We start from the raw sequence: 24,391 nt of genomic DNA, 5'->3' as shown, positions 1-24,391 counted from the left end.
TTTCCCAATCTGTTGCCCAGAGAAGCTCATGAAAAAGGAGGAGAAAACTCATGAAAAATTAGAAACTCATGAATGAGGGGCTCAGAAGTGCTGCTGCTGTTGTTTCCACCCTCCTGCTCGACCGTGGTTAAGATTTGAGTTTAACTTTCGAGGCGTAAGTAAGGATTCAGTTAAATCTCAGCCAAGGCTCTTCTGCTGTGAAGGTTCCACATCAGCGCATAAACACAGCAACAGCTGGCACAGCTGGGTAAGCACAGAGCACCCCGACTCCAGAATACGCACATGCAGGTCCTGTGCTTGGCCTTGCATTTAGGAGAACGAAGCCAAACGAAGGCAATGTTGAAAGAGCAGGAAGTGCTAAACACTGCCATCAGCAGTATAGACAATAGGGACATTGACAAAACTTCCAGACTTTAGCAGCGGAACATAAAGCTTCAACAAAATCGCAAAGAAGGGAAAGACAACAGCTCTTGAAGCAGAAACACCACTGAAAAGACAATTATTAATACACTATGAAAAATAGCAATGGGACCAGAGGTTGGGGTAGGCTAGAAGCTTTGGGTCATCACTGCTGTTCAGAGGATAACGAGAAAGAAATTAACAGGGGGATACATTTGTTCTTCAATAACAGATCAGAAGGAGCAACACAAGACAAAGTAACCAAAATCCCAAACATAAATTAAAGTGAAAAAGCTCTGGGGATGCATCACGTGTTTACCTGTAAAATGGGGATGTTCTAGGACAGAGAATAACCTGCAGCGGCACGGACCTCGCCTTGGGAAACTTGTCTGCCTTGGTAGCTAGCACTCGACACCCAGCAACTTCGTTTACTGTATCACCCCAGTTTCCTAGAGTCCTAGTGAAGGATTGGGAATACCTTGTGCAAACGCAGACGAAAAAGATGGTACCTGGCCTAAAGAGTATAATTCACATTCACACATGAAAACCTGTAACATAACTTAACTGTACAAGATTTGGGGTGGTCACTGCTCATTATTGTTGGATACAAAAAAAAAAAAAAGGAAAGCAGATGTTTGAAAAACGATGAGCTTAAAAAAAAATTGAGAGGAAACATAAGGGACTAGATGGGAAGGATGGATGTTTGCGTCCATGAGTCAGAGCTCAGTCACAGATTTCCTGCCTCAAATGAGGCATCATTTTGTTCAGTAAATACAACTTTATTAATATTCATCTACTGAAAAAAAAAGCTTTGAGAGTCTTAAGACTGTGGGAAAATAGATTAAGACATACCTAAATGTCAAGAAGTGACTTGTGTGCAAAAGAGCTAAAAGGGGAAAAAAAAAAAAAAGAAAGTGGAGCACGGCATCAGAGGAAAGAGAGAGAGAATAAGCAAGGAAACTCAAACCATGGGAAAGAAAACTGAACCTTTGCTACCTCTTGCAATAATTAGTCAGTTATCAGCTCCAGACCATGCAGAAATGAAACAAAGAAGAGTCAAGGGAAGGAATTATGCTATGCTTCAAATATGTTTTTCAAGATCCGTTTTCCCATCATAAATAACATACTGAATTGCTAACAGTCAAAAGATTTCATCAAGGCCACTTTACATTATGCTGCGCATTGTAAATAAAAGCACAAGCATTTCCTGCACTTAACCGCAAAAATCTTCATTGTCTGCAATTCACATACAAGGTATGAAGAATACAGTGGCATGTATCAGGACTGACATTACAGCCTGCAGAAGCATCTCATTTTACCCCAACCTAAATGGGCATAGCTACATTTATCTATTAACAGCAATGGTGCAATTTCATAAGAAAGTCTGAAGATATTTTAAAATGTGTCGGTGGGTTTTTTCATTTCTTTCAAACTTCTGCAGATAAATGTGGGCGTACATTAAGAGAACTCTACAGTTCTACAGCCTGTTACTGCACACTACTGCCATCGAAGGTATTTAAAGAAACAAACAACCAACCAGGGTTACATACGGCCAATACAAACTAATGCCCACAAACTCCACTGTGGCTTTTTTGAAAAGCCAAAGGAAAAGCTACTGAATTTGAGCAACTCACTTCACAAACTTGAAAAATCAAGACGAAAACTCTAAGCGGTTCAGGTTGCCAGTGCTAATTTCCAAAACAATAACCCCAGACACAACCCGTGCCCATTTTCAATGTCCCAACTGAGGACAATCCTGGAGTCACCACCCAAGCTCACGCCACCCACCAGCCCGCGTGCTGGAAGTCAAGTGCTTTCCAACACCAATGAGAGCTGCCACACGTAAACCTGATGAAATCAAAGGGGAGCTGGAGCCCACCTGGGCACTGCTTGAGTTGCAAGTGGTATGGTCAGCCTGCCTCTGCATTTTCCCCACCTGTGAAATGGGAACCTATATACCTGCTGACTGCTGACCACCTGCTTCGCCGAGCCTTGCCAAGATTCAGTAGGTCTGTACTCACAAAGCCTTCTGAAGACGAAAGGTTTAGAACAAGTATGCCAACGCGTTAAGAGAGACCGGGATAACAAAGACATACTGCACAGTAATACTCACCCGCTCCTGACCAGCTGTGTCCCAGATCAGAAACTTATGAAGCTCATTCCCACAAGGTACGGTTTTAGTCATGAAGGATGCTCTAAAAAGAAGGAAGCAGCACAAATTAGTAACATGACCAATGCTCTGAATATGCAACCTTAACCAGTTCTGCTGGGTTAGGCTGCATATGGGGAAACTCCAAAACCTTGACAAAATGCCGACAGAAGTGAAAGTCTCCCTTTTCTCAGATAAAATATATGATACCTATATATGTATTTTAAAAGAAGGGAAAAGCCTCTGAGGTTTAGAGAGCATCTGTGCATGGGCCCAGCTCATTTGTGCATGAGCTCCAGCTGCTCACATGTAGCTTCTGCTGCTAGCTAGCTCCATCTTCTCAGCGATATGGACCTCAGAAAAAGGCATCAGCCAGCATCATACCAGGCAACAAATGCGCAACTTTTCAGTTAAACCTAGGAGACTGGATCACCAGGGAACAGAAAAGTCACCTGCTGGAATGCACGTGGTGAACAACTGCAAGAAAGTTCTTCCTATTCTCAACTCAGATGAAGAAGTCTTCATGGCGGCTTGTATTTTTTGTAGGAAATGCAATTTGCCTGTGTTTTCACAGTGTGATTTTTCTTCTTCTAGGAACAAGGGTTACAAATTTATAGCTTTTTTCTATATTACAGCATTTCAATTGGAAGCTAGGAGACACTGACAAACTCTGGTACATTATTTTTTTTCCTCTATGCTTTCTGGACACTGATGAACAATTTTTGTTGTGGTAATTTTTTTCATGGCTCATAAAGGTGCATTTGATACAAAAAGCACCAAATGACAAATGACACATAACGGATCAAAACTTTTCCTAAGAATGATACACCAGAGTTCTCTACAGCCATCTGCAAATTGCTCGAATTTACCAATGCAGCATTGCTTATAAAAATATTAAGTAAGGCAAAAAAGCACAGCATTTTCTTTGGTTGTTTTCAGGGTGTGTGCTTTCAGTTGTCACTCTCCTCAAAGCATTAAGCAACATTTTACAGCTTCAAAAACAGGAACTTTATAGCCACAGCAGCTATGTAGGTTGCAAAGATTGTATATTTAAAACATTTGATTAATTTGGAAGGAAATAAAAACAAAACCCTTATCTATATAGACAAGCAGTATCACCTGCATGCAAGCTACCCTTCACATTTTAATCCTCAGATAGAAAAATATTTTCCCTTTGTTATCGTAATTATGAAAATTAAAGGATTTTTTTTTTCCCCATTTGAGCAGAAGACACTTACTTAGCAACAACAACTGCTTGGGGAAAAAGGCTGCTGATGATTTAGAAGTAAAAAACCACTCAAGTTCCCATCGATTCCTTCACTGCAAACAAGTGTTCTTCAGTCAAGTAATGTTATTCATTACATGTTTCCTTTCTCTCTGTCCATTTTTCTCTATTCATTACATTCAGGAGTCCAAAATTGTCCTGGAACTTCAATGTGCAACTTCCAGCTGAGACTCCTTCATGCATCAAAAGGCAGAGCTATGGAAGATACCATCTAACTCCCTGAACAAGACACAGCAATCAATACCAATCCTTCACAGATGGTGTAAAACAGCTCTAACAAACAAGCCAGAGCAGCCCTTCCTACCCAAATTACTCTTTTGTGAAGATTACATATTAGCTTCCTTTCCCGTAAGAGATCAAGAATTTTCAAAGGTTTCCGGGTAACGTTGGACTTGGCAGTTTTTCCCTAAGATATTAAAAGAAAAAATTTTGGAATCAAAAATCAACTACAGGACTAATAGGCTGCTTCTGATGGTCTGACACATGGTAGCGTGGCAGTTTTTAAAGAAGAACAGGTATGAATTAATTATACTTAGTTTAAACTGCATTGTCCCTATTTTGAGAAAGACGGGATAATGTAACACATCCTAAACCTAGATGAAAGCATGTCCACACCTGGGAACAGACACTGTCCATGTTCCAGCCCAGCCTGGCAGGACACACAACGTTGGTACATTAAGGTCTCCCCGTGGTTCTCCTGCCGTTACTCAGCTATGGGTGCCCTGGTCCTTGTGCAGATCACAGCCTCTTGGGTTGTGGGGTTTCAGTTCCTTAACCTCCAAGGGTCAGATTTGATACCTCATTGACCACTGGGAACTAAAACGATTTTAACCCTAAGGTCTTATGACCAAAACACAATCTAAAGTGGGAAGCTCTTGACAAGACAAAAAGCAAAGGACACCAGCTGAGTAAGACATCTAAGAATCTCTTGTTGTAAAATGGGTGCAGAAAAACAAAAAACAGAAGAGCTGGAGGTCATGGCCATGCACAACAGAAGTCAATAGAGCATGGTTCTGGAGAGCCCCAGAAAAGAGGCTATTTCAAGAGACACGGTTCACAGGAGCAGGATGGCAGAGCTCTGTCAGCCTCTCCATAATGGAGTAGGCTGCAATATAGCAACTTTAGGGCCTCTCTGTATTCCCAGAGCTGGGAGAGCAAAGCAGATTTGGTTTGGGGCAGCCCTAGGCTCTCTGAACAGGTAACATGACCTGAAAACCATTAAAGAAGAGTAAAGAGTTGAGTGAGATTGATAAGCTGGGGAGAAAAAAAAATAAATACAGTATTTAGAGCCTTAAAACTAAGGAAAAGAAAGGAGATCAGCAGAGGGCAGTGAGTTAAAAAAATACATAGAAGAAAAAAAGATATTATGCTTGGTACCTACCCAATAGTAGGACTAATATTGTGATCAAAGTGGTCCTGGACAAAGCGACAAACGATGCTCGATTTCCCAACCCCAGTATCCTGAAAATAAAGGAAAGCATGACAAGTGAGTTCAGGAGACCCTAGAAATCAATACTTCACCTGACAAAATAGTCAAATATTTATTTGTGACCTTAAATCCTCTTTAGTGGCAAGTGGGGCAGGTTGAACATTTCAAAAGAAAAGCGAGCACATGGATTATCCTTTTCAAACACCAGCACTGCGAAAGGAGCTCCCTGGTCCTCTCCACAACAGCCGCTTCTCTCCAAGCCTTATATTTTTTTGAGTGGATTTTATATCTGCGTTGGAGGGACTGCAGTACTTCAAGCATAGCCATTCACTTGTACAAGAAAACCCTGTGCTTTCAAACGCCTGGTGCCCTACCCAGCAAAGCCAGAGAAACAGTCTGGTTCAGGCCTGTTGCAAGGGCAGCCCAAGCGCGCTTCCAAAACAGACTACCAACGCCAACCTTTTAGTACGCGGACAGCACTAACTCAGTGGAACTAACCCGCGCAGGTCAAGACAAACAAGCCCTGCTTGGCGGAACCTTTGCAGAGGCTTCAGGTGTTTTTGAAAAGGCAGGAATCTAAAGGTTTGGATCCCCGGAGGTGTGCAGCTGTCCCTCTGCAGGTTCTGCTACTGGGCTGCGGTGAAACGGCATTACTTCAAATGCAACACAATTTGCTCTCTACACTGCAATGTGGCAGGCTGCTTCCATTTGCAGGAATAATCTTTTTTTTTTTTTTTTGCCCTCCCAATCAGTAAGGAAAAATAACAGCAGTACAGCACTGGGTTGTGGGGTTTCAGTTCCTTAACCTCCAAGGGTCAGATTTGATACCTGCAGTACAGTACTGGAATAAAATTCAGAATAACTTGGAGGACGCAGAAGAAACCTTGACGTTATGCAGAAATACTATTTTAGGCATTTAAGATATGAACAACTTCCCCAAAATGCAGCATTTTTTGGTTTGTCTCTGTTATTCCACAAAGCTTTGGATGGTAGGTAGAAGAACTTAAATTATACAGAGAATTATCAAGGAAGAGGAATAGCAATATCGCTATGTCTCCCATAGAATTGCAAAGAGCCTCCTTAGAGACAAAAAGGATGCCAGGAAATCGATCCTGACCTTTCCGAGACATTAACAATGACAGCCTAGGGTCCGATCTAACTCATTAAAAAGTCAATGTAAAGTTTTCTATTAATTTCATTGGAAGTGATTGCAGAACTACCAGATTGCACTGGATAGTTGCATTTGTAATCCTCGCTTTAAGACACTTTACTAATTTACATAAACTCCTCAAAAAGTGCCAAGACAAGAGAACATAGTTTGTTGAGAGCACTACACATGTAACTACATATTTTAAAAAAGCACCTTTGCCCTTCCTGTAATCAATTTTGCAGAATTTTCTCTTCTTTTTGAATATGAAAGAAAAAGAATGCCTGCAGTTAAGATTTCCCTTCACCATGTTTAAAATGAGACTGTATCGCCACTGCAAGAGAAGTCTTTATAGACAGCACGTATTAGAAAACCATCACTTAAACTCTCATACTTAATTCAAAGCTGTCCTTAGTCAGCTTAAAAGCCATAATAAATGCTCATGCTACACAGACGGTTGTTTATCTACTGTGTTCAATCAATAGGAAAAAAAAGATCAAAGAGTGGAGCAGTGTTTAAAACCAGCCCCATTGCCTTTGATCAATAGCAGCAACACATCCTGTTGCTATTCCCAAATTTTGCCTTCATTATCGATTCCAGCTGACATCTCTATATAATTACAAGACCAGGATGGCAGAACACATTAACAAACAAAAAACCAAAAAAAAAAAGAAAAGAAAAAAAGTTCCTCTGCGCTGAAACTGAGGATCTAATTATTATTCCAGATTTTAAACGTTGTGGAGAAACCAGAACTCCCACCCGCTGGGTGCGAGGAAATACACCTCCCTCTTGCAGGGACAGAGTTTCTGCCACCGTATTTGAAACTCAACATTGACTCCCGTGACCCGATGATGCTTTAGTTTCACCTTCTTCCTTCAGCTCCCTTGACAGGTCACTCAGAAGGGCAACCTCAGTTACAGCTCCTGAGCAAGAGGACCCCAGTCTCTAGCAGGGACACGACATCCACCAGAGTGGATTAAAGCTTAGCTCATTTTCCTAGAAGATCCTACACCTCTTCATCTTTCAAGTTCGTGGCTCTTAGTAACATTTCACGCTAATGTTAAAGGAACTCTGAAAGTTTCTATTGCCCTCACATCTCTCGCAACAAGCACAGCTAAACTTAAGCATAAGCCAAGCACACCAATAGCCTTCAAGAAGCTTACAGGCACTCTTAGACCTTGCTCCTGGGGTTGCTCGGACTACCGAGAGGGCTAAATTTACCCCTACTGTAGCTCCAGTGAAACCAATGGACTTGGACCACAATTGGACCTGTCTTTAGGATGACGACTGTTGGAGCCAGTGGCCAGTGCTCTCCAGGAGCCAGGCAACTTATTGCACCAAGGGGTTCAGTTGAAACCAAGTGCTCCCAGCTTCTGTTTTGTTGCCTGGAGGATACAAACAGCTGGCTATCGGACTATAATTAGAGCACAGAGGGGAAGGAAGTAAAAAAGAAAAAGCTTCCTACTTAAGGCAGTGATTATGATTCCATCACGGGATTTCAAACTACTTAGGCAGTTTTCAGTCCACGTTACCGTACTCGCCCCCACCAAACAAGACGCTCACCTGCCTGAAAGCAAAGCAAATCACGGTGCGTAAACATCATACAACTTGAAAACGTAGCAGAAATCTTTTACTGCTAATCAGACCTTATCTTTTACCGAAAACAGGGAACTATCTTTCAAGTCGATCTCGAAAGCACAGTAGCTTCAAAGAAGTGGAAAAGGCATTCACTTCTCAGCAATGCATTGAAATTAAAAACCTCCCTGCTAAAGCTGTACAAAGCTTTCCTGCTACCATCTGCTTTGTCCTCTGCTATATGGTCTTCCTCTACATACATCCGTTTTTCTAGCATCTGATGGGGATGATCATCCTTGTTTTCCTCCTTTTTCTTCAAAGGATTATAACAGACTTGTCAAGCCACATGCCTGGGTAACACTCAGGCGTGCAGATGACTTATTTTTTTCAGTTCTCAAAGTTCTGCTTTTTGCCAGCTTTTTACACCCTCTTAATCTGTTCTTTTTTGTTTTACTCCATGTTGGTGTACATGGAACATCAAACATACACCAGGGAATAACATTTTGGCGTATGTAAAAGGTCGCAGTGGTATTGAGCTGAGTGGACTGAACAAGCTTCAGAAACTGAGAACACGTCTTCAGGAGTTATCTCGCATTTTAAGAAAGAGACCCTGCAATTCTTCAGAAAAATCCTTATCCATGGGAAATCCAAGGGTTTCGGCACTGTACTAATTGACTCATCACAAGCAACAGTCCATGCCAGTCCATGAAAGAAGTGTCAAGAAAGGAGCAAATATAAAATAATTATTCTGAATCAAGGTGTTCATGATGCATTTGATGAGTCACTCATGGGATCAACTGCATGTCTTGCTTTTCTCCTTTCTTCTTCGTAAGCCTCATAGCTTACAAAATACCAGTTATAAACTGTATTGTACCGAGATAAGCAAAAGAGGTGGGGTGGGGAGGAAGGAAAGGAGTAGGAATGTAACCCACAGTAAATGAACCACTATTCGTTCACCAGAAGGAGTAGCTAGAACTTCAGAATATCCCAGTGGTCAGCAAAATGGCTATGGGAATCTGAAGCCGTATCAAATGTTTCTGATAAATACAAGGACCCAATGCAAGCATGACTAGTTCCTGATTTTTACTTTAACCCTGAAAAGATGTTCTCTGTTCTTCCAAAATCCCTTACCCACAGATTTATGATTTTAAGAGCACCAGAACGGAGAGCAGCATGCCACAAAAAACAGTGCTTCCACCCACACTCCTGCTCACAGAGAACCACCCCACTTGGCTCTTCTCGGCTCACATTACTGTAAAGGAGGTGAGACTGTATTTCAAGCCAGCACAACTACAGGATGCTGACAACTCATTTGCAGGCAAACAACAACTGAGCTACTGATTTCTTCTGGATGATTTGCAGCAGCATAGAGGAAGATTTAAAAAAGAAAAAAAAAAAGCAGAAGTTCAATATGAGCAATATATTAAAAAAGAAAACCATTTTCCCATTACAAATAGGCAGTTGGTATATTCCTCTGTCCATTGTTCCAGATGCATTTATCCTGGCAGAAAAAAAATAATGCAGAAAAATTGAGCTCTTTAATTTAAATCTGGATGTCTCACACCTCTGCAGTAGCACAGGGCCCAGTCCTCCAAGCACTTTTCCAAATTGAAGGGTACTATACGACCCTGTAAACACATCCCTGATTAGGATGTTAGTCTTTAGCCTTGATATTATAATAGCTTTTAATAGACTCAGATGGGTCAAGCCCTATTGTGCTGAGCAAACTAAACTCTTCATGTGAATTCATTTTACATCTGAAATGGAAAAAATGTTGAATTCACAAAAAAATCCACACATATCGTGACTGATGACTAAACAGCAGCCCTATAATTATGCATATTGCTGCAAGAGCTTTTTTATTCTTGACTACACAGAATCTTTCTGTGCTGTGTTAACACACAGGGCTTTTTTACTATATGTAAAATTAGATAAACCATGCAAAAATCCTCTTATGACTCTAGGATTTTGGAAACACAAATAAAACAAGAATACTAGACGGCACTTCACACTAGGAAATGGCACACTAAGAATGAACATACTGAAGAAACTGCCTTCTGTCCTCCCACTTGCGAGGAAAGAAAAAAAAAAAAAGAACATCTGGCTTGTAACCACCACAGATCTCATGACTAACTTCCCATTTCAGCTTTAAAAGAGGGTTGAGATACCCTGGAGATGGGTGCCACAAAAATCTACATTGAGAAGTAACAGAGAACTGATCTCTATAAAAATGGATCCAACACACGGCTCCTTCAGAAAGACAGAAGTTTTCCCATCAGCTTAGACAAAGCCAGGACTCAATCCATGGTATTTCGATTTGTATAAATTTTTACAAATTAAAAATGTCTGCTTCTCCAAAGCATTTCTCGTAATAACCAAGACTAATTGAGACACGACCTATAGGCAGAGGTCTCATTAAAATTGATTTGGTTTTGCATGCATTAGTCTTACGTATCAGGAGAAGAACAATCATGCCCGAGCAACCTGGAGGGTATTAATACCAAGTTCCCCCAAAAGCACTTAAAGCAGATGTTATTTCAACAATAATATGAGAAACATTTGGAAGTGACCAGTCTTTATCCTCTCCCACAACCAAGAAACTGATCCCATAGCTCATGAGGCTTCCACCGAATGTGGCGGGACACCCCTGCACCTCACAGCAGGAATGCATCTGCCGCTCAGAGCCTGTTTGTGCTGGGGCTCCCCTAAAGCTGACCTGCCCACCACTCTAACTGCAAAGGTACCACAAGCATTTGGCAGCTGAACCCTTCCTCCGAGGATCCCTGATCAAGAGAAAAAGAGTCCCACTGACACAGCCACCGTTGATTTAGAGTAACCCACAGGCAGCCTCTGGTGGTGTGGCTTCTTCATCAGGCACCATTGAAAGCCCGGGTTCCAGACCGAAAGCAATACTGGAGCTACCAGCAAGCTCTTTTGAAGCTATCTCAAGACAGGTTAGCGTCAAGAGGTGCAATAAGGCTGAAGGATTTGGGTCTCTTCAGTCTGGAAAAAAGACGGCTGAGGGGGGACCTTATCAATGCTTACAAATACTTAAAGGGTGGGTGTCAGGAGGATGGGGCCAGGCTCTTTTCAGTGGGGCCCGGCGACAGGACAAGAAGTAATGGGCACAAACTTGAGCATAGGAAGTTCCACCTAAACATGAGGAGGAACTTCTTTCCTTTGAGGGTGGCAGAGCGCTGGAACAGGCTGCCCAGAGAGGTGGTGGAGTCTCCGTCTCTGGAGACATTCAAAACCCACCTGGACGCGTTCCTGTGTAACCTGCTCTAGGTGACCCTGCTCTGGCAGGGGGGTTGGACTAGATGATCTCCAGAGGTCCCTTCCAGCCCCGGCCATTCTGTGACTCTGTGCAATAAGTGCACGCAGCAGAAACAACCGTGGTCAAATTTGGCTCACTAATGATCTTCTTGGTGCACCTTCCTGTGAGATAATGCTGCCTTGTGTCATGTTTCAGACACGGGGAGGAGGGGGGAAGGCTCAATCAAACATATAGAACAAGGGTACAGTCAAAAAGCTGTCCCACTCTCCTGGAAGAGGATCTGCTCAGAGAGGAAGCTGGCTGCTCCTGATTACTAAGAGAAGAAACAATTCCTGGCTCCCCGTCACATATTCATGCCACCAGACAAACTTCTTGGCTGGTTCATTACTAACTGAAAAATAACAGAGGAGCCAGTTTATGCTCAAGATTTCCCAAGCTAAATTCTCCTCTTTGTTACAACGATTTGAGACCTGCCAGTGCTACGGCAGAGGGGAAGGAGAGGTCCTTGCCTTGCCCAGTGCGGAACTTTCATTGTTGAAGTAATTAAGATGTACAGACGAAAACATCTGAATTGGTATGAAGTTGCCAAAAAGGAGAAAACCGTCCTTTATCATCAATGCATTTGATATTTTAAATACCAGAAAAAGGCACTCAAAATCTCTGCAATTGGCCAGGCAAATCTGAGGTAGAAAGACGTGATTTAAACTTTAGGGGGAGAAAAATAATCAGTGAGTCTTACAAAAAAATGCAAATGCAGAGAGACCTTTCATTCCAGTAGCTCTGTAAAGCGCAGCTGGTTTTGACTTGGCAGTTCAGCTTCTGCGCATTAAAATAGCCGTTCTTTCCACTGTCAGAATTGGCCACACTTTAGTTTTTGATTTACAGTTGAATCCCCTTGGCCCATTCCCATTATCCTCAGCAGGACTTTGATGGAATTTGAAAATTCACAGCAGCGTAATCACATCGCAGCGCTGCTGGATGGTTTGCATTTTATTAGCTATCATCAAACAAATCGCTATGCCTGCACCGTAAAGTATCGCTGGGCTTTTGCAGAAATGTACGCCCAGCTCTGGTCAAGCCTGGTGTCTAGGAGGAACGTCACTCCTCGCGCAAGGACTGGCATGCAGCACCGAGATATCCAACCTGCATCTTCGATGCTTTCGGAGATGCCAGTCCTTGACCCAAAGGCATGCGATGTGGTAAGGCTGAGTAGAGGATTATGGCTGTCTTTTAAATTCCAATGGAAGTAAAAAGGCAAAGTGCTGAACAACAAAATAAAGCTTTGCAATCTACAGCCTGCTTTAGTCCTCTATGCCTGCCATTAACATTTTAATCATTACTCAGACGATCAGATGCAGGCAGCATTGCAATACTTTCCATGTCTTACTAATCCAGTTACAGCTGCTCTGGAAGGCTGTGGCAGGCGGCTTGAAGAGCATCTGAAACTGGCTTTGGATTTTTATCAACAGCATGAACATACAAGGAAGAGTTATGCACAACAGACTGCTGATCACAGCTCCCAAAGGCAGTATTTTAATCCAAGAATTACTCTACCCAATAAACTTTTTGCTAGCCTTAAACACATCCTTCATCCTTCCCTGTATTTGGGTATCGCTTACTTGTCTGAAAACACTGCTGTAAGGAGAAATATCCTTCAGGAAACCTGGGTTCAGAGACGCCCCTGGGACTGAACTGCATCTGCCAAGCGTCAGGCTTGTCCCAGCGAAAATGCAGCCATGCACTGCGGAGCGGTGTCTAGGAAGAAGTGCAAATAGCTTCTCGCTGTATTCAGTTTTTCCATCTGCAAGACGTATCAAGTGAGCAAATCCCACCACTGCATAAGCACACAGATGAAAATACAAGAGCAGCTCTTAAGACTGAGACGTTGGCTCTCAGCCGCTTCACCAACACAAAGCCGCCTGAGGCGGGACCAGAGGGACATGGGCTGAGGTGCTCTGAAGCCTCACTTCTGCGGTCGAAAGAACACACATCCCATTCAGGACACAAATAATTTTTGTATATTCCTATTTTCGCTACAGCCCTGTACAATGAGAAATAGATTATTTCCCCCATGAGCCACATGATTCTGGGAGAAGATCCTTTTCCTCTTGATTTGCTGGGATCCTCCTTCCAGAGCTACAGAACTGGCCCAGGGACACGCCTGATTCCCAAAGCGGCGGCACATTTTTTCAACTCCCTCTACCAAACAAGAGGTCTGTTGTGTTTCTTCCTCCCTACCCCATCACCACCACCTGTAATTGTTTGACTTTCTTCATTACCAAGCCTGGCAATGTACTTCTGCAACAAGAGCTCCACAGGACAGACACGGCCTTACACCACCAGTGATGTACAAGCAGTTTCTGCAAAGGCCTGAGGGATACACAGTTTGCAGAGAAAATTTTTGAAAGGGAAGAACTGGAACCAGCATTGGCCTCCAGTTGCGTCAATATGCTATATCGTGTACTTCCCTTAGTGAACGGTACTTGCCAAACGAACATCAATGCTCCCATTGAATATTGGAACCAAGTTTCCAAAGATCTCAGCACAAACACACGGATCTCGATACAACTGTGTTTTTAGGGAGAGGATTATTCTGCAGCGTCCCACTTCTTCAGGAGGGCCCACCACAATTCCTTTGGTCACCTGTCCACATGAGCCTTACAAGAATATCCCTGTCTGTATTTCCATTTGTCATACACCCTTCTTTCAACTCATAATATGTGGTAAAATTGGTATCTTTTAAGTCAGTCGGTGTATTACTTCTACAAAGTTAGGATGGTCTGTGTCAGTTCTCCTGCAGTGAAACACCCCACAAACCATTTCTAATTGCTAGTGTAATTTCAGGCGTAATTGCTGGCGTTGTGGAGCACGAATTAGCTACAAAATAAGGCTTTTTCCTCTGGTGCATGTTAGAATTAGATTAACTCTAATTCCCTCTACACATAGGAAGTGCACTGCTTGTTCTCAGAGACATTTTTCTACCCCCAACCGGGTCAGTCCTGTTACATCAGAACACAATCCTTCCTCCTAGTGCTGCAAGGACTGCATTTGGCACAGGAATTCTTGGCTCTATTGTTCTCAGCTCACTAGCTGTTCAATGAAAATAATAATTACTTGATTTTACCTTGTAACAGCGTTATGGGGATTTAAATCAGTGATAGTTGTAAAGTATTCATACAGTACAGTGACAAAGATCAATTTAAGCGCCTTAAGAGATAGTCAAGTGCTGAGTTTATTTGTTTGGTATTTATATGCATCTTCAATACCACCTGTATATTCCTAATAGTCATTTTAAAACAGAAAAATATCTGCTGGTCAGGGCTTAATGCTGGCTGGCCCCTTGTGGTGGGTCAACCCTGACTGGACGCCAGGTGCCCACCAAGCCGCTCTATCACCCCCCTCCTCAGTTGGATGCAGGAGAGAAAAAATAACAAAAGGCTCGTGCGTTGAGACAAGGACAGGGAGATTGCCATCATGGGCAAAACAGACTCAACTCTGGAAAATTAATTTAATTTATTACCAACTAAATCAGAGTAGGATAATGAGAAATAAAACCAAATCTTAAAAACACCTTTCCCCACCCCTCCCTTTTTCCCAGGTTCAACTTCATGCCTGATTTCTCTACCTCCTCCACCCGCCGAGCAGCGCAGCGGGATGGGGAACGGGGGTTGCGGTCAGTCCATCACACCTTGTCTCTGCCATTCCTTCCTCCTCAGGGGGCGGACTCCTCACACTTCACGAACTGCTCCAGCCTGGGTCCCTTCCACATGGTGCAGTCCTTCAGGAACAGACTATTCCAGCGTGGGTCCCCCATAGGGTCACAAGTCCTGCCAGCAAACCTGCTCCAGTGTGGGCTCCTCTCTCCACAAGGTCACAGGTCCTGCCAGGAGCCTGCCCCAGTGCGGGCTTCCCATGGGGTCACAGCCTCCTTTGGGCATCCACCTGCTCCGGCATGGGGTCCTCCCTGGGCTGCAGGTGGATATCTGCTCCACTGTTAATCTCTATGGGCTGCAGGGGACAGCCTGCCTCACCGTGGTCTTCACCATAGGCTGCAGAGGAATGTCTGCGCCAGCACCTGGAGCACCTCCTCCCCACCCTTCTTCTCTGACCTTGGTGTCTGCAGAGTTGTTTCTCTCCTATGTTCTCACTCCTATCTCCATCTGCTATTGCACAGGGTTTTTTTTTTCCCCTTCTTAAATATGTTATCACAGAGGCGCTACCACCATCACTGATGGGCTCGGCCTTGGCCTGTGGCAGATCTGTCTTGGAGCTGCTGGTATTGGCTCTATCGGACACAGGGGAAGCTTCTAGCAGCTTCTCACAGAAGCCACCCCTGTAGCCGCCCTGCTACCAAAACCTGACCACCCAATAACACCTCTGAACGTATAACGTATCATCTGATCCCTTCTCTGGATTTGTTTTCCTCTAGTCCACATCAGTTCGCAGAACGTGTACAGTGACTGCCCATCTGCTGCGCCTCAGAGCTGGATCTGCCTGGAGCCCTCCCTGTCCACCTCTCCTGTTCCCAATCAGCCACCTAAGCCAAACGCCTGCTGCCAGTGTGTGATTTGGGGAGTGATTATTCAGCATGTGGTTTCCTTTCACACACATCCTGCACACATCCTCCTGTGGAATTAAGGTTGGGCATGCATAGCTCCTCTGATATCTGCCATACTTGGAGCCAGGGAATGCAGTCCTACTTGTCCTGCCATTTTGCAGGCTTCTCTGGAGTTAATAAGTTTCGCCGTATTCACTGTCACAGGTCCATTGCTTTCCACCAGATCCCAGCCCACTAATCTTTCAGAGACAAAAACCCCTAATGCCCAAATTACACCTTTAATATTTTGCTGCATCTGTTCCTCTCTTATAGACAAAGAAGAATATTTCCAGCCTTCCCCCATCCCCTGACTTCAATAGTCTTTACAATCTCTCCATCTATCTACTTCTGTCAGAGATATGCCCAGAGACCCCAACCAACACTGTGGCCTCAGCAAACCATAAAGTACAAAAGCAAGCACAGACGGCCAAAAGCACTTTATCATCCTATCAAAGCAATGTGCCTGGCCAGAGACGAGACAGCCTGAAGGGCAGCTAATGTCTGTATAGTAGCTAATGTTAACAATAAATTCACTTTCCCAGAGACATTGATATCTTTGTACATGTAATATTATATGAAACCAAAGTCTCTCCTAGAGTGTTTCCAAGATATTTGGCATTATCCTGCTGTCATAACTAGGGCTCCAATCTCAAGCTCTTCGTGCTGAGTGAGAAGCATGGAGAGTCTCAGATGCAGCCTGAAAAGCTTCAGGTGAGCAAACTGGGCATACCTTCCCTCCTCTCTTTTCCCCAAACACTTGGTTTTCAAAAGGATTTGCCCAAAGTGCTGTCTCTCACCCGTCAGCTAGTAGGCGCTCCACTAACTTCGGCTGAAGGTTTGACTCCAAGTGTGGAAAGGTTTCTCCAAATGTGGGGACTTGAGAGAAGGAACATTATCACCATGAAAGAAGGCAAGACGGTGCTGGAAAGATGACCCACTCAGAAAGAGATCTTTCCTTCGTACATAGTCCAGTGACAGACATGGCATTAAATCAGCAGTAAGGAACAAATCCTTGTTTTACACTACATTAGCAGTGGGTGGCAGGATTAGCAGCCAGTTAAACTATATACTACCCAACAAGTCACAGAGTGGCCCACGTGGCTGCTGTACATTTACTCACCCAGTGCTTACAAACTGTGCTGCTCTTCCGCAACCTACTGACCGTTTTTTGTGTGTAAAGTTGGCAGGGGAATTATAAAGCAATCTTTATGTATGAGACAGGGGGCTGCAGAGGGAACAGGAGAACAAAGAAGCTTCCTTCAAAGCTATTCTTTAAAATAACTCAAATAGAATAAAAATAAATAAAATCATAAGGCAAAACAGAAATGCGACTGATGTAGAAAACATGGCCTGTGGGTCAGTGCTCCAACTACCTCAGTTCCTCAGAGAACTGCAACATGGCTCAAGAACAGCAACACTGCAGAATATATTAAAAAAGAATAACAAATTAACACTGCAGCCAACCTAGCCCCAGAATGCCCAATTTAGTAATTTTTAAAGCTCATCATCTTAGGCCAAAAAAAATACCCAAACCCACACTCTTATTCAAATATACATGCTTAATCACTGCATCTCACTGTACAAAGTGCAAGCAAACCACACTGCCAGGCTACCGTGACTGTGGACAGCAAAGATAACAGCCTTCAATCATTATTAACATTATTTGGAAACCACTTCCCAACATCAAAATTCCAGCTAATTCTCTGTGTCTTTTCCTACACATTTCCTTCCCCACTTCACACAAGTTATCTCTCGGCTGAACTGCAGAGAGAAATGGAGGATTTTAAATTGAAATCAAAGAGCAGAATCTCAATCAATCAATTTCTTCTGCCCTTGACAGCGTGTGGTATAGACCGTTGTGGAGGAAGAATTGCTTAGCTTGGTGAAAAGGAAGATGGGAACTTGGTGTTTATTTGCATTCCTTCATCTCAAATTGTGGCTTTTGGGGGCATCAGCGATTTGCTTAAGATGCTGAACTCCTTGTTTTGAACAGCCTCTACAGTTTCAAGTAAGAGCATGATCTCTATAAAAAGCAGCTGCAAATAAGGTGGTAGCTGACTAATAAGATGAGAGGAGGAAAGGAGAAACCAGAGGAGCACTTTTCAAGTGAGCAGTCACACCCACACACAAATCTTCTTTGGAGTAGCAGCACACGCCAACAAACGAGCAAAAAACCTTCCCGCTGGATGCGGGGGGGGGACCCAACAGTGGAAAGCCTGAAGATATCCTTAGCAAGACTTGCTCATGCTTTACACTATGGTAAAGCAGCTTTTGAGTGCAACAGTGTGGGTCACAAGCTGTGTAGAAGCAGCCCAACCTTTTCAGGACCTCAATATCGATAAGGCACTGGCCAATTAAGTCAGAGGAAACAACTTCGCTTCAAAAAAAACAATTCAAGACTGAAGGCATGGTGAGGAGCAAGACTCCTCGCCACCTGGCACCGCTGCCCACCAAAGAAAGCTCCATCACAAAACCCAACACTGCAAAATCCTTCTCCAAGGGCTGCACTGCAATGCAAAGGAGGGCATTTCATTGGGAAATAGCACCACCTGGTGACTTCTGGCACTAAGGGAGAAGGAAATGGTCAACTTGGCCATACTGGGATGGGAGGAAAGGAGAAAGGAACACTGGCTAAATTGCTCAAGTGACTTGGGAACCAAGAGCCTGGGTAAGGAGGGAAAGAGGACTGCATGATGGAGTTACAAGAACTAGACAGCTGGGACAGACAGAGATGGAAAGAAGAACGCCTGAGCACCCTCCCTTGGAAACACGGGCATCTCCCACTACTGTTATTGCCTTGGGAGCCCTGCGTGACAACGGGCAGTGTGCAAGTAGCAAAGGCAGCTGCAAAGGGATGCCTGTATCCCACACATAAATTAATGTACCATGAAAGGAAAAAAAACACCCAAGCCTGCAAAGTATCAACAATGTTGTATGCCTCAGAGGGCCTTTTTTGTTGTTGTTCATTTTTAGGAGATCTATAGCTGTGCGACTTTATATAAAGTCACTACCACCCCAACAAGAATCATGTCAGTATTTGCTCTCTACTGATCACTGAACCATAGGACCCTCTTGACAGAGGCATAACACAGATCAGCAAGTAAACCTACCCTGCCAAATGCCCAGTAAATGATAAAAAAGCGTATTATCTCACACTCCATGGTATGCTCTCCCATCTTTTCACTTCCACCACCCCAGTTCACCTTAATGACCTCTCCCTATTACTGGATTGCTGATTTCCCAGCTGAGCACTACCACAGATATTTAAGAATCACTTCATTTTTCAGTTAAGGAGGAGAAAGGAGAGCCCCAATTTACCATGGGAAAATACCTACTGTGGTGCCACAGATGGGTAGTGGTCACCACTCATCCCCCACCCAACGAAGTAGGAACCAAGAGCAAACTTAGCAGATCTCTCCAGCATGTGAAACCTCAAGAGGGAGGAGCTAAATAAAGCTGAAGTAAAACAAAGAAAAGTTGCAAGCCCTGCTTTAATGCCTATGCAATTTTACTGAGAGCAATATCTGATTTTGGCAACTTAAATGGTCAGACTTTATTTTCTGGACAAACTTGGGAGACCTTCTAACATCTGCATACTGCCATCCTTCATCCTTTTCCTACCCACCATCTCAAAACATACATGCAGTCACAAAAATCCATTTGAGGTAACGCTCTTCACACAACACAGATAAATTCCTATTTAAAACACAGTAAAAATCTGTGTGAGTAGTATCTGCTTAGGAATCCTGATAATCAGCCCTCAACTTTAAAGATTAAGTAAGGGATAAGTGCTAAGGAAGTAATTTACAAGTCACTGTACCTCACATTGTCAATGATAATGAGCATTGATTGCAGGGGCTGTTATCTCTATAGGCCATATGCGCACACACCAGCATAACAATCTGGTTAAATATCATTCATCATCATTGTGCAATGCAATGATCAGAAAAACTAAATTCAATTTTCAGACTAAATACATAAATAACCTGAGGCTTTCATAGTTCAGTAAACACATTAGGCAACAGCATCCTGACAAATGTTGTTTTTGAGTACAGTTTGGCAGCAAAAAATGGGATAAGCAATTCCGTGTTATTCTTTCCAAAGCAAATTCTTTTCCTAAGTGAACCTTCCCCACATATATTTGTGGCAGCTGAAACTTTCAAAATAGTGGTATGACGAGGAGATCATCTTTGACCTGAATTGCTGTTTGACAAATTTCTATTCATACTCCAACACCCTGTCTCTTCCATTGTCAAATCCCATCACCAGAGGCCATAATTTCAGAATACAGGCTTGTTAGTGTCACTTACTAAATGGTGGGGGGGAGATTTTATATACCTGTCCCCACATAGAAGATATTCAAAATCTTCCACCCAGTCTAGAATTGATAATCCCAATCCAAACATTATAGTTTCATATCACAGATTGCCTACAGATCCCAAGAAAGTAATTTTCTTTCATTAAATGAAGGCAGTGGCTCTTACGCAACCAACTATATGCACATTAACTAGGTACAGCATTTGAGGAAATGGCTCTTGGTGTTCAGTTTACTATTTCAGTAATAGAAAAATTGTCCAGCGGTTGCCTGGAAAATTTGTAAAAGGGCTGAATTACCTTCAAATTTGCCCATCCAAGCTCAGTAAGCAACTCAATTCAATGTTCAGATTTTCCCCTTCCAATCTGTAATTACCTCAACCTGCAACTTATTACCACATTTCATAGCAAAGAGGAAGAAAAAAACCACGTAAATTATAAGTGCCAACTGAAACACCAGTTGAAAACTTCAGTCTTGGAGAAAAAAGAAAGCCTGATGCCTTCTCTCTTGCAGCAACAGGCGACAGAGAGGAAGGAGGTAGAGCTCCAGGGGGCAGCTATATGAAGACATTTCCCTTAACAAATGGGCACCAGCCTCACGGCCCCAGATCTTTCCTCCGAATTATAGGACTTATAGTACAGGGTATGTCACCTACCTACAAGCAGAGGCAAACAACTTTTCCTTGCCTCTCTGCTGGCCAAAGGCAGCCAGACACCAGCAACCTTGAGCGGTTCAGGAAATGCCACACGGGTGGGACAGGGGCTAAGGATTTCGTTAGTGGTTTCACCGCCAAAAGCTCTCCCTCTGCTTATCAGTTCCTTTTTAGCTGATACAACAAACATGTAAAACCAGCAGCCTCTGATGACCATTGAAGGTCTGAGACAGTCTCCCTTTATCAGCAGCCTAAAGGTCGGCCAGCTGCTAACAGCATCTTCTTTACTCAGGCCTTTACCCCAGCCTTTCAAGCTGCAACAGGGTAGGTTTAGACTGGACATTAGGAAAAAATTCTTCACAGAAAGAGTGGTCAGACACTGGAATAGGCTGCCCAGGGAGGTGGTGGAGTCACCATCCCTGAACGTGTTTAAGACTCGTTTAGGTGTAGTGTTAGGGGATATGGTATAGGGGAGAACTTTGTAAAGTGGGGTTGATGGTTGGACTCGATGATCCCAAGGGTCTTTTCCAACGTAAATGATTCTATGATTCGGAAACCTGCCTTCATTACCCTTCCAGACACATTACAGCCCGTGCCCTCCCCTGGGGCATCATGGGGAGATTTACTGGAATTTGCCATTATTTGTTATCTACAGTTAAATGTAGATAACATGTAGATGTACGTTATCTACGTGGATATTAAATGGTATCAAGGAGAGGTCTAAAATCCTTGAAACTGGGGGGTTCCATTTCCTGGATTGATGTGCACGACTGGGAACGGACAATCAGAGGCTTGCACAAACCTGATTCTGTTTTAGAAAATTTTTCACCAAACTATCATGTTTAATTAACTTAGAATAACAGTGATCTCATGCTCATTTCACTTATTGCCTGGATCTGAAGTTCTCCCTAATACAGTAAACATCACCACTTATTTTAAACAGCGTCATCTAAGGACCCACCTGGTGCTTTCCCCTCTGTCACCCATGAAAGTAAACAGAAGAGTTGACAGCAAGCACAGTATAATAAAACCCAGGGCTGAGTTTTTTATCTGTGGATTTACTGTGCGCTGCTGTGAACCTACTGAGAGTAAAGCTATCTGCACCAAACAGGCTCGTAAAGGGAAGACATTATCAGCGCAAGGACACAACCCTTAAGCAGTTGACTTCTTGCATGTTTTCACCTCCCATTGATTTTAGCAGGAATCAAACTCAGCAGCTCCTACAGCTGGTACTGCTAGTGCCAGGGAATCCAACTTTTTAGGGAAAAGCCCTTTAAATGAGCAGGAACGGATTTTATTGCTGTTATTGTCAAGGCACCTTCCATCACAAAAACAACTAGGAAATAAGTATCGAACTTATAACTGACTCTCAGAAGAAAGTTTTGACGCACCTGGCCAATTTTTCTCATCTTCACTCAGAAACAGAGATCCAGAAATGGTCAAAAGCATACAGACTTTGCAAATCTCAATTGAAAACACGCTGGGAGCATTTCAAATGGCAATGCTGACCCATGAAGGTTCAGTACATTTAAGGACATCTCCTCAAGGGACAAGAATAGCTGGGTTAGAGAAAAGCAGGTTTGATCTTTCCCTCCAAAGCAGGAAGAACCTGAGCCACGCAAAGGGTAGACCTTAGGAGTCCCTCCCAGGAAAGGCTGTTGGGGTGTTAAACACATTTTCTGTGTCACAGCCTGAGTGTTGGGACCGTGTGGGACTGAGCCCAAAGCTCCTGCAGACCCCAGGCACGGCAGAACAACAGGCATGGGGATTTTGGACAATGTCTGAAGCAGCTCACAAGACCCTACCAGACCTTCCCTTTCAGTTACCAGATCTGCAACAGTGTGTTCTTGACTGGTCAAAAGATACAGCTTAATTTAATGCAATGTAAACAACAATTCTGCAGGTTCAGTGGGACAAAAGTGTTTTGAAACAGAAATGAAACAATGCTAACTAAGACAAAGTTACAGTTTTAAAAGGAGAAAAAGAAAAAAAAAAAAAAGGAAACTGAAGGCTAAAACCAAGGGAGAGGCGACCGGCATTTTTTCACCCCACCTTGTTATTTTGTATGTATCACTCCCTTCGCTGTTTTCCTCTGTGTGGTTTTCTGTTCCCTTATTCTCTGCTTCTCTTTCCCTCGCTCCTGCACCCCCCCCATGTTCTTCGTTCCCTCCCACCGGTCCCCCACAACGCTCCTCTCATGTTTTCTCTCAGTTTCAGTCCTCCACTTCCTCCTCCGTTAGTCTCTTTCTTTATCACTTTGTTCCTCCAAATCTCCTCTACGCTGACTTTTACACCCCTTTTTCTACTGCTCATCGCTTAAACTATTTCTGAAAAATGTTTGGGGCTGTAGGGCTGCCACTCTCCTTCAGACAAACTTTTTTAATGTGGACTTATTCTACAGCTGCCAAAGGTTCATTCACTCTCTCTCTTTCTCCACACCAGCCTAAAGGAGGAGGCAAACCTAGCCATGGAACTGTGGACCCACTTAATTACCTGGTCAAATAAAGCACCATCTCCAAGGAGACTACCAGATGCTGAAAACCAAGCTGAGGTAGAACTGAGCTACTTTACCTGCGTTCAATGTTAAATGACAGGAGTCACTCAAGAGCTGTGTTATCTCAAATACTTAATTTACATAAACTTTTTATCTTTGTCCTCCGCACAGCACTGCGTTCAGCTGTGTATTAAAGTATACACTGAGCTTTAAGCTTGGGACTCAACTGACCCCGTTCAGCAAAGGCTGTACCCCTAAACACTGCTCAAGAGGGATTACCCCAATGCTTAGAATTAAACACGTGCTTAAAGACACTACCCAAATTAGGGCTTCGGCAACATAATCTCAAATCAGTATTTATTTTATCTGGTTTTATACAGCTGTCATTTTTGTCACATAAAACATGCTCCAACTATCTGTCAAACGCCTAGGCATCATGGGTTTATTCTTTTCAAGCACATCCTGCAAGAAAAAAAAATAAAGAAAACATCCAGGGAGGATGGGGAGAGGGGGAATATCAAAGGACAAAATAATTGACACTGAAGGCTATTCACACAAACTGTACTCTGCTGCTGGAGTCCTAACAGTTGAAGACATTAAATGGGGGGGGATAACGTTTAATTCCTTCATTGACATTCAAGCACACTAGGACAAAAAGTCCAACTTTCCTTGATTTTTCCACAAGAGCAATATCATCCAAAAAAAAAAAAAAGAGACAAATGCTGACTTAAGGGATAACGTAAGAGAAAACCTTGTCCGTAGCACACTCAAGAACTGAATATCCTAGAAGTAAGATTGTCTGCATAGTATTGCAAAGGTTGAAGTCAGCATGGATTATGCACCGTGAAGGCCTTCTGGCCTAAATACGTCTGGAAGCTTCCTGTTCATATCAGCTTTAACAAGATATATTGCAAGTGTTGATTTTATGACTCTTAAAATAGATACACTTACATTTAGTACACTAAGGAAAAAAAAAAGGGGGGGGGGGGAAGAGGGAGATAATGAGCTTCCTACCCAATAAAGGGAATCTGTTCTTTCTCATTTCCCAAATTCCTCCAGGAATTAACCAACC

General features: G+C 43.2%; 1 protein-coding gene across 2 annotated transcripts in view; it reads right to left on the bottom strand.

Annotated features, from left to right (window-relative positions):
* RAB31 (RAB31, member RAS oncogene family) overlaps nucleotides 1-24,391 on the bottom strand; it is a 68,981-nt gene that overhangs the window by 34,340 nt on the left and 10,250 nt on the right. For both annotated transcript variants that reach the window (XM_054192131.1, XM_054192130.1), the window contains exons 2-3: nucleotides 5,215-5,294; nucleotides 2,513-2,594 (exon numbers count right to left, since the gene is read on the bottom strand). In XM_054192131.1, coding sequence (XP_054048106.1) covers nucleotides 2,513-2,594; nucleotides 5,215-5,294 — 162 coding nt within the window. The remainder of the gene's footprint in view (nucleotides 1-2,512; nucleotides 2,595-5,214; nucleotides 5,295-24,391) is intronic.

Source organism: Rissa tridactyla, chromosome 2, assembly GCF_028500815.1.
Source record: "Rissa tridactyla isolate bRisTri1 chromosome 2, bRisTri1.patW.cur.20221130, whole genome shotgun sequence".
Taxonomy (NCBI): domain Eukaryota; kingdom Metazoa; phylum Chordata; class Aves; order Charadriiformes; family Laridae; genus Rissa; species Rissa tridactyla.
The sequence above is the reverse complement of the archived record's forward strand: the minus strand, read 5'-3'. Positions and strand labels throughout refer to the sequence as shown.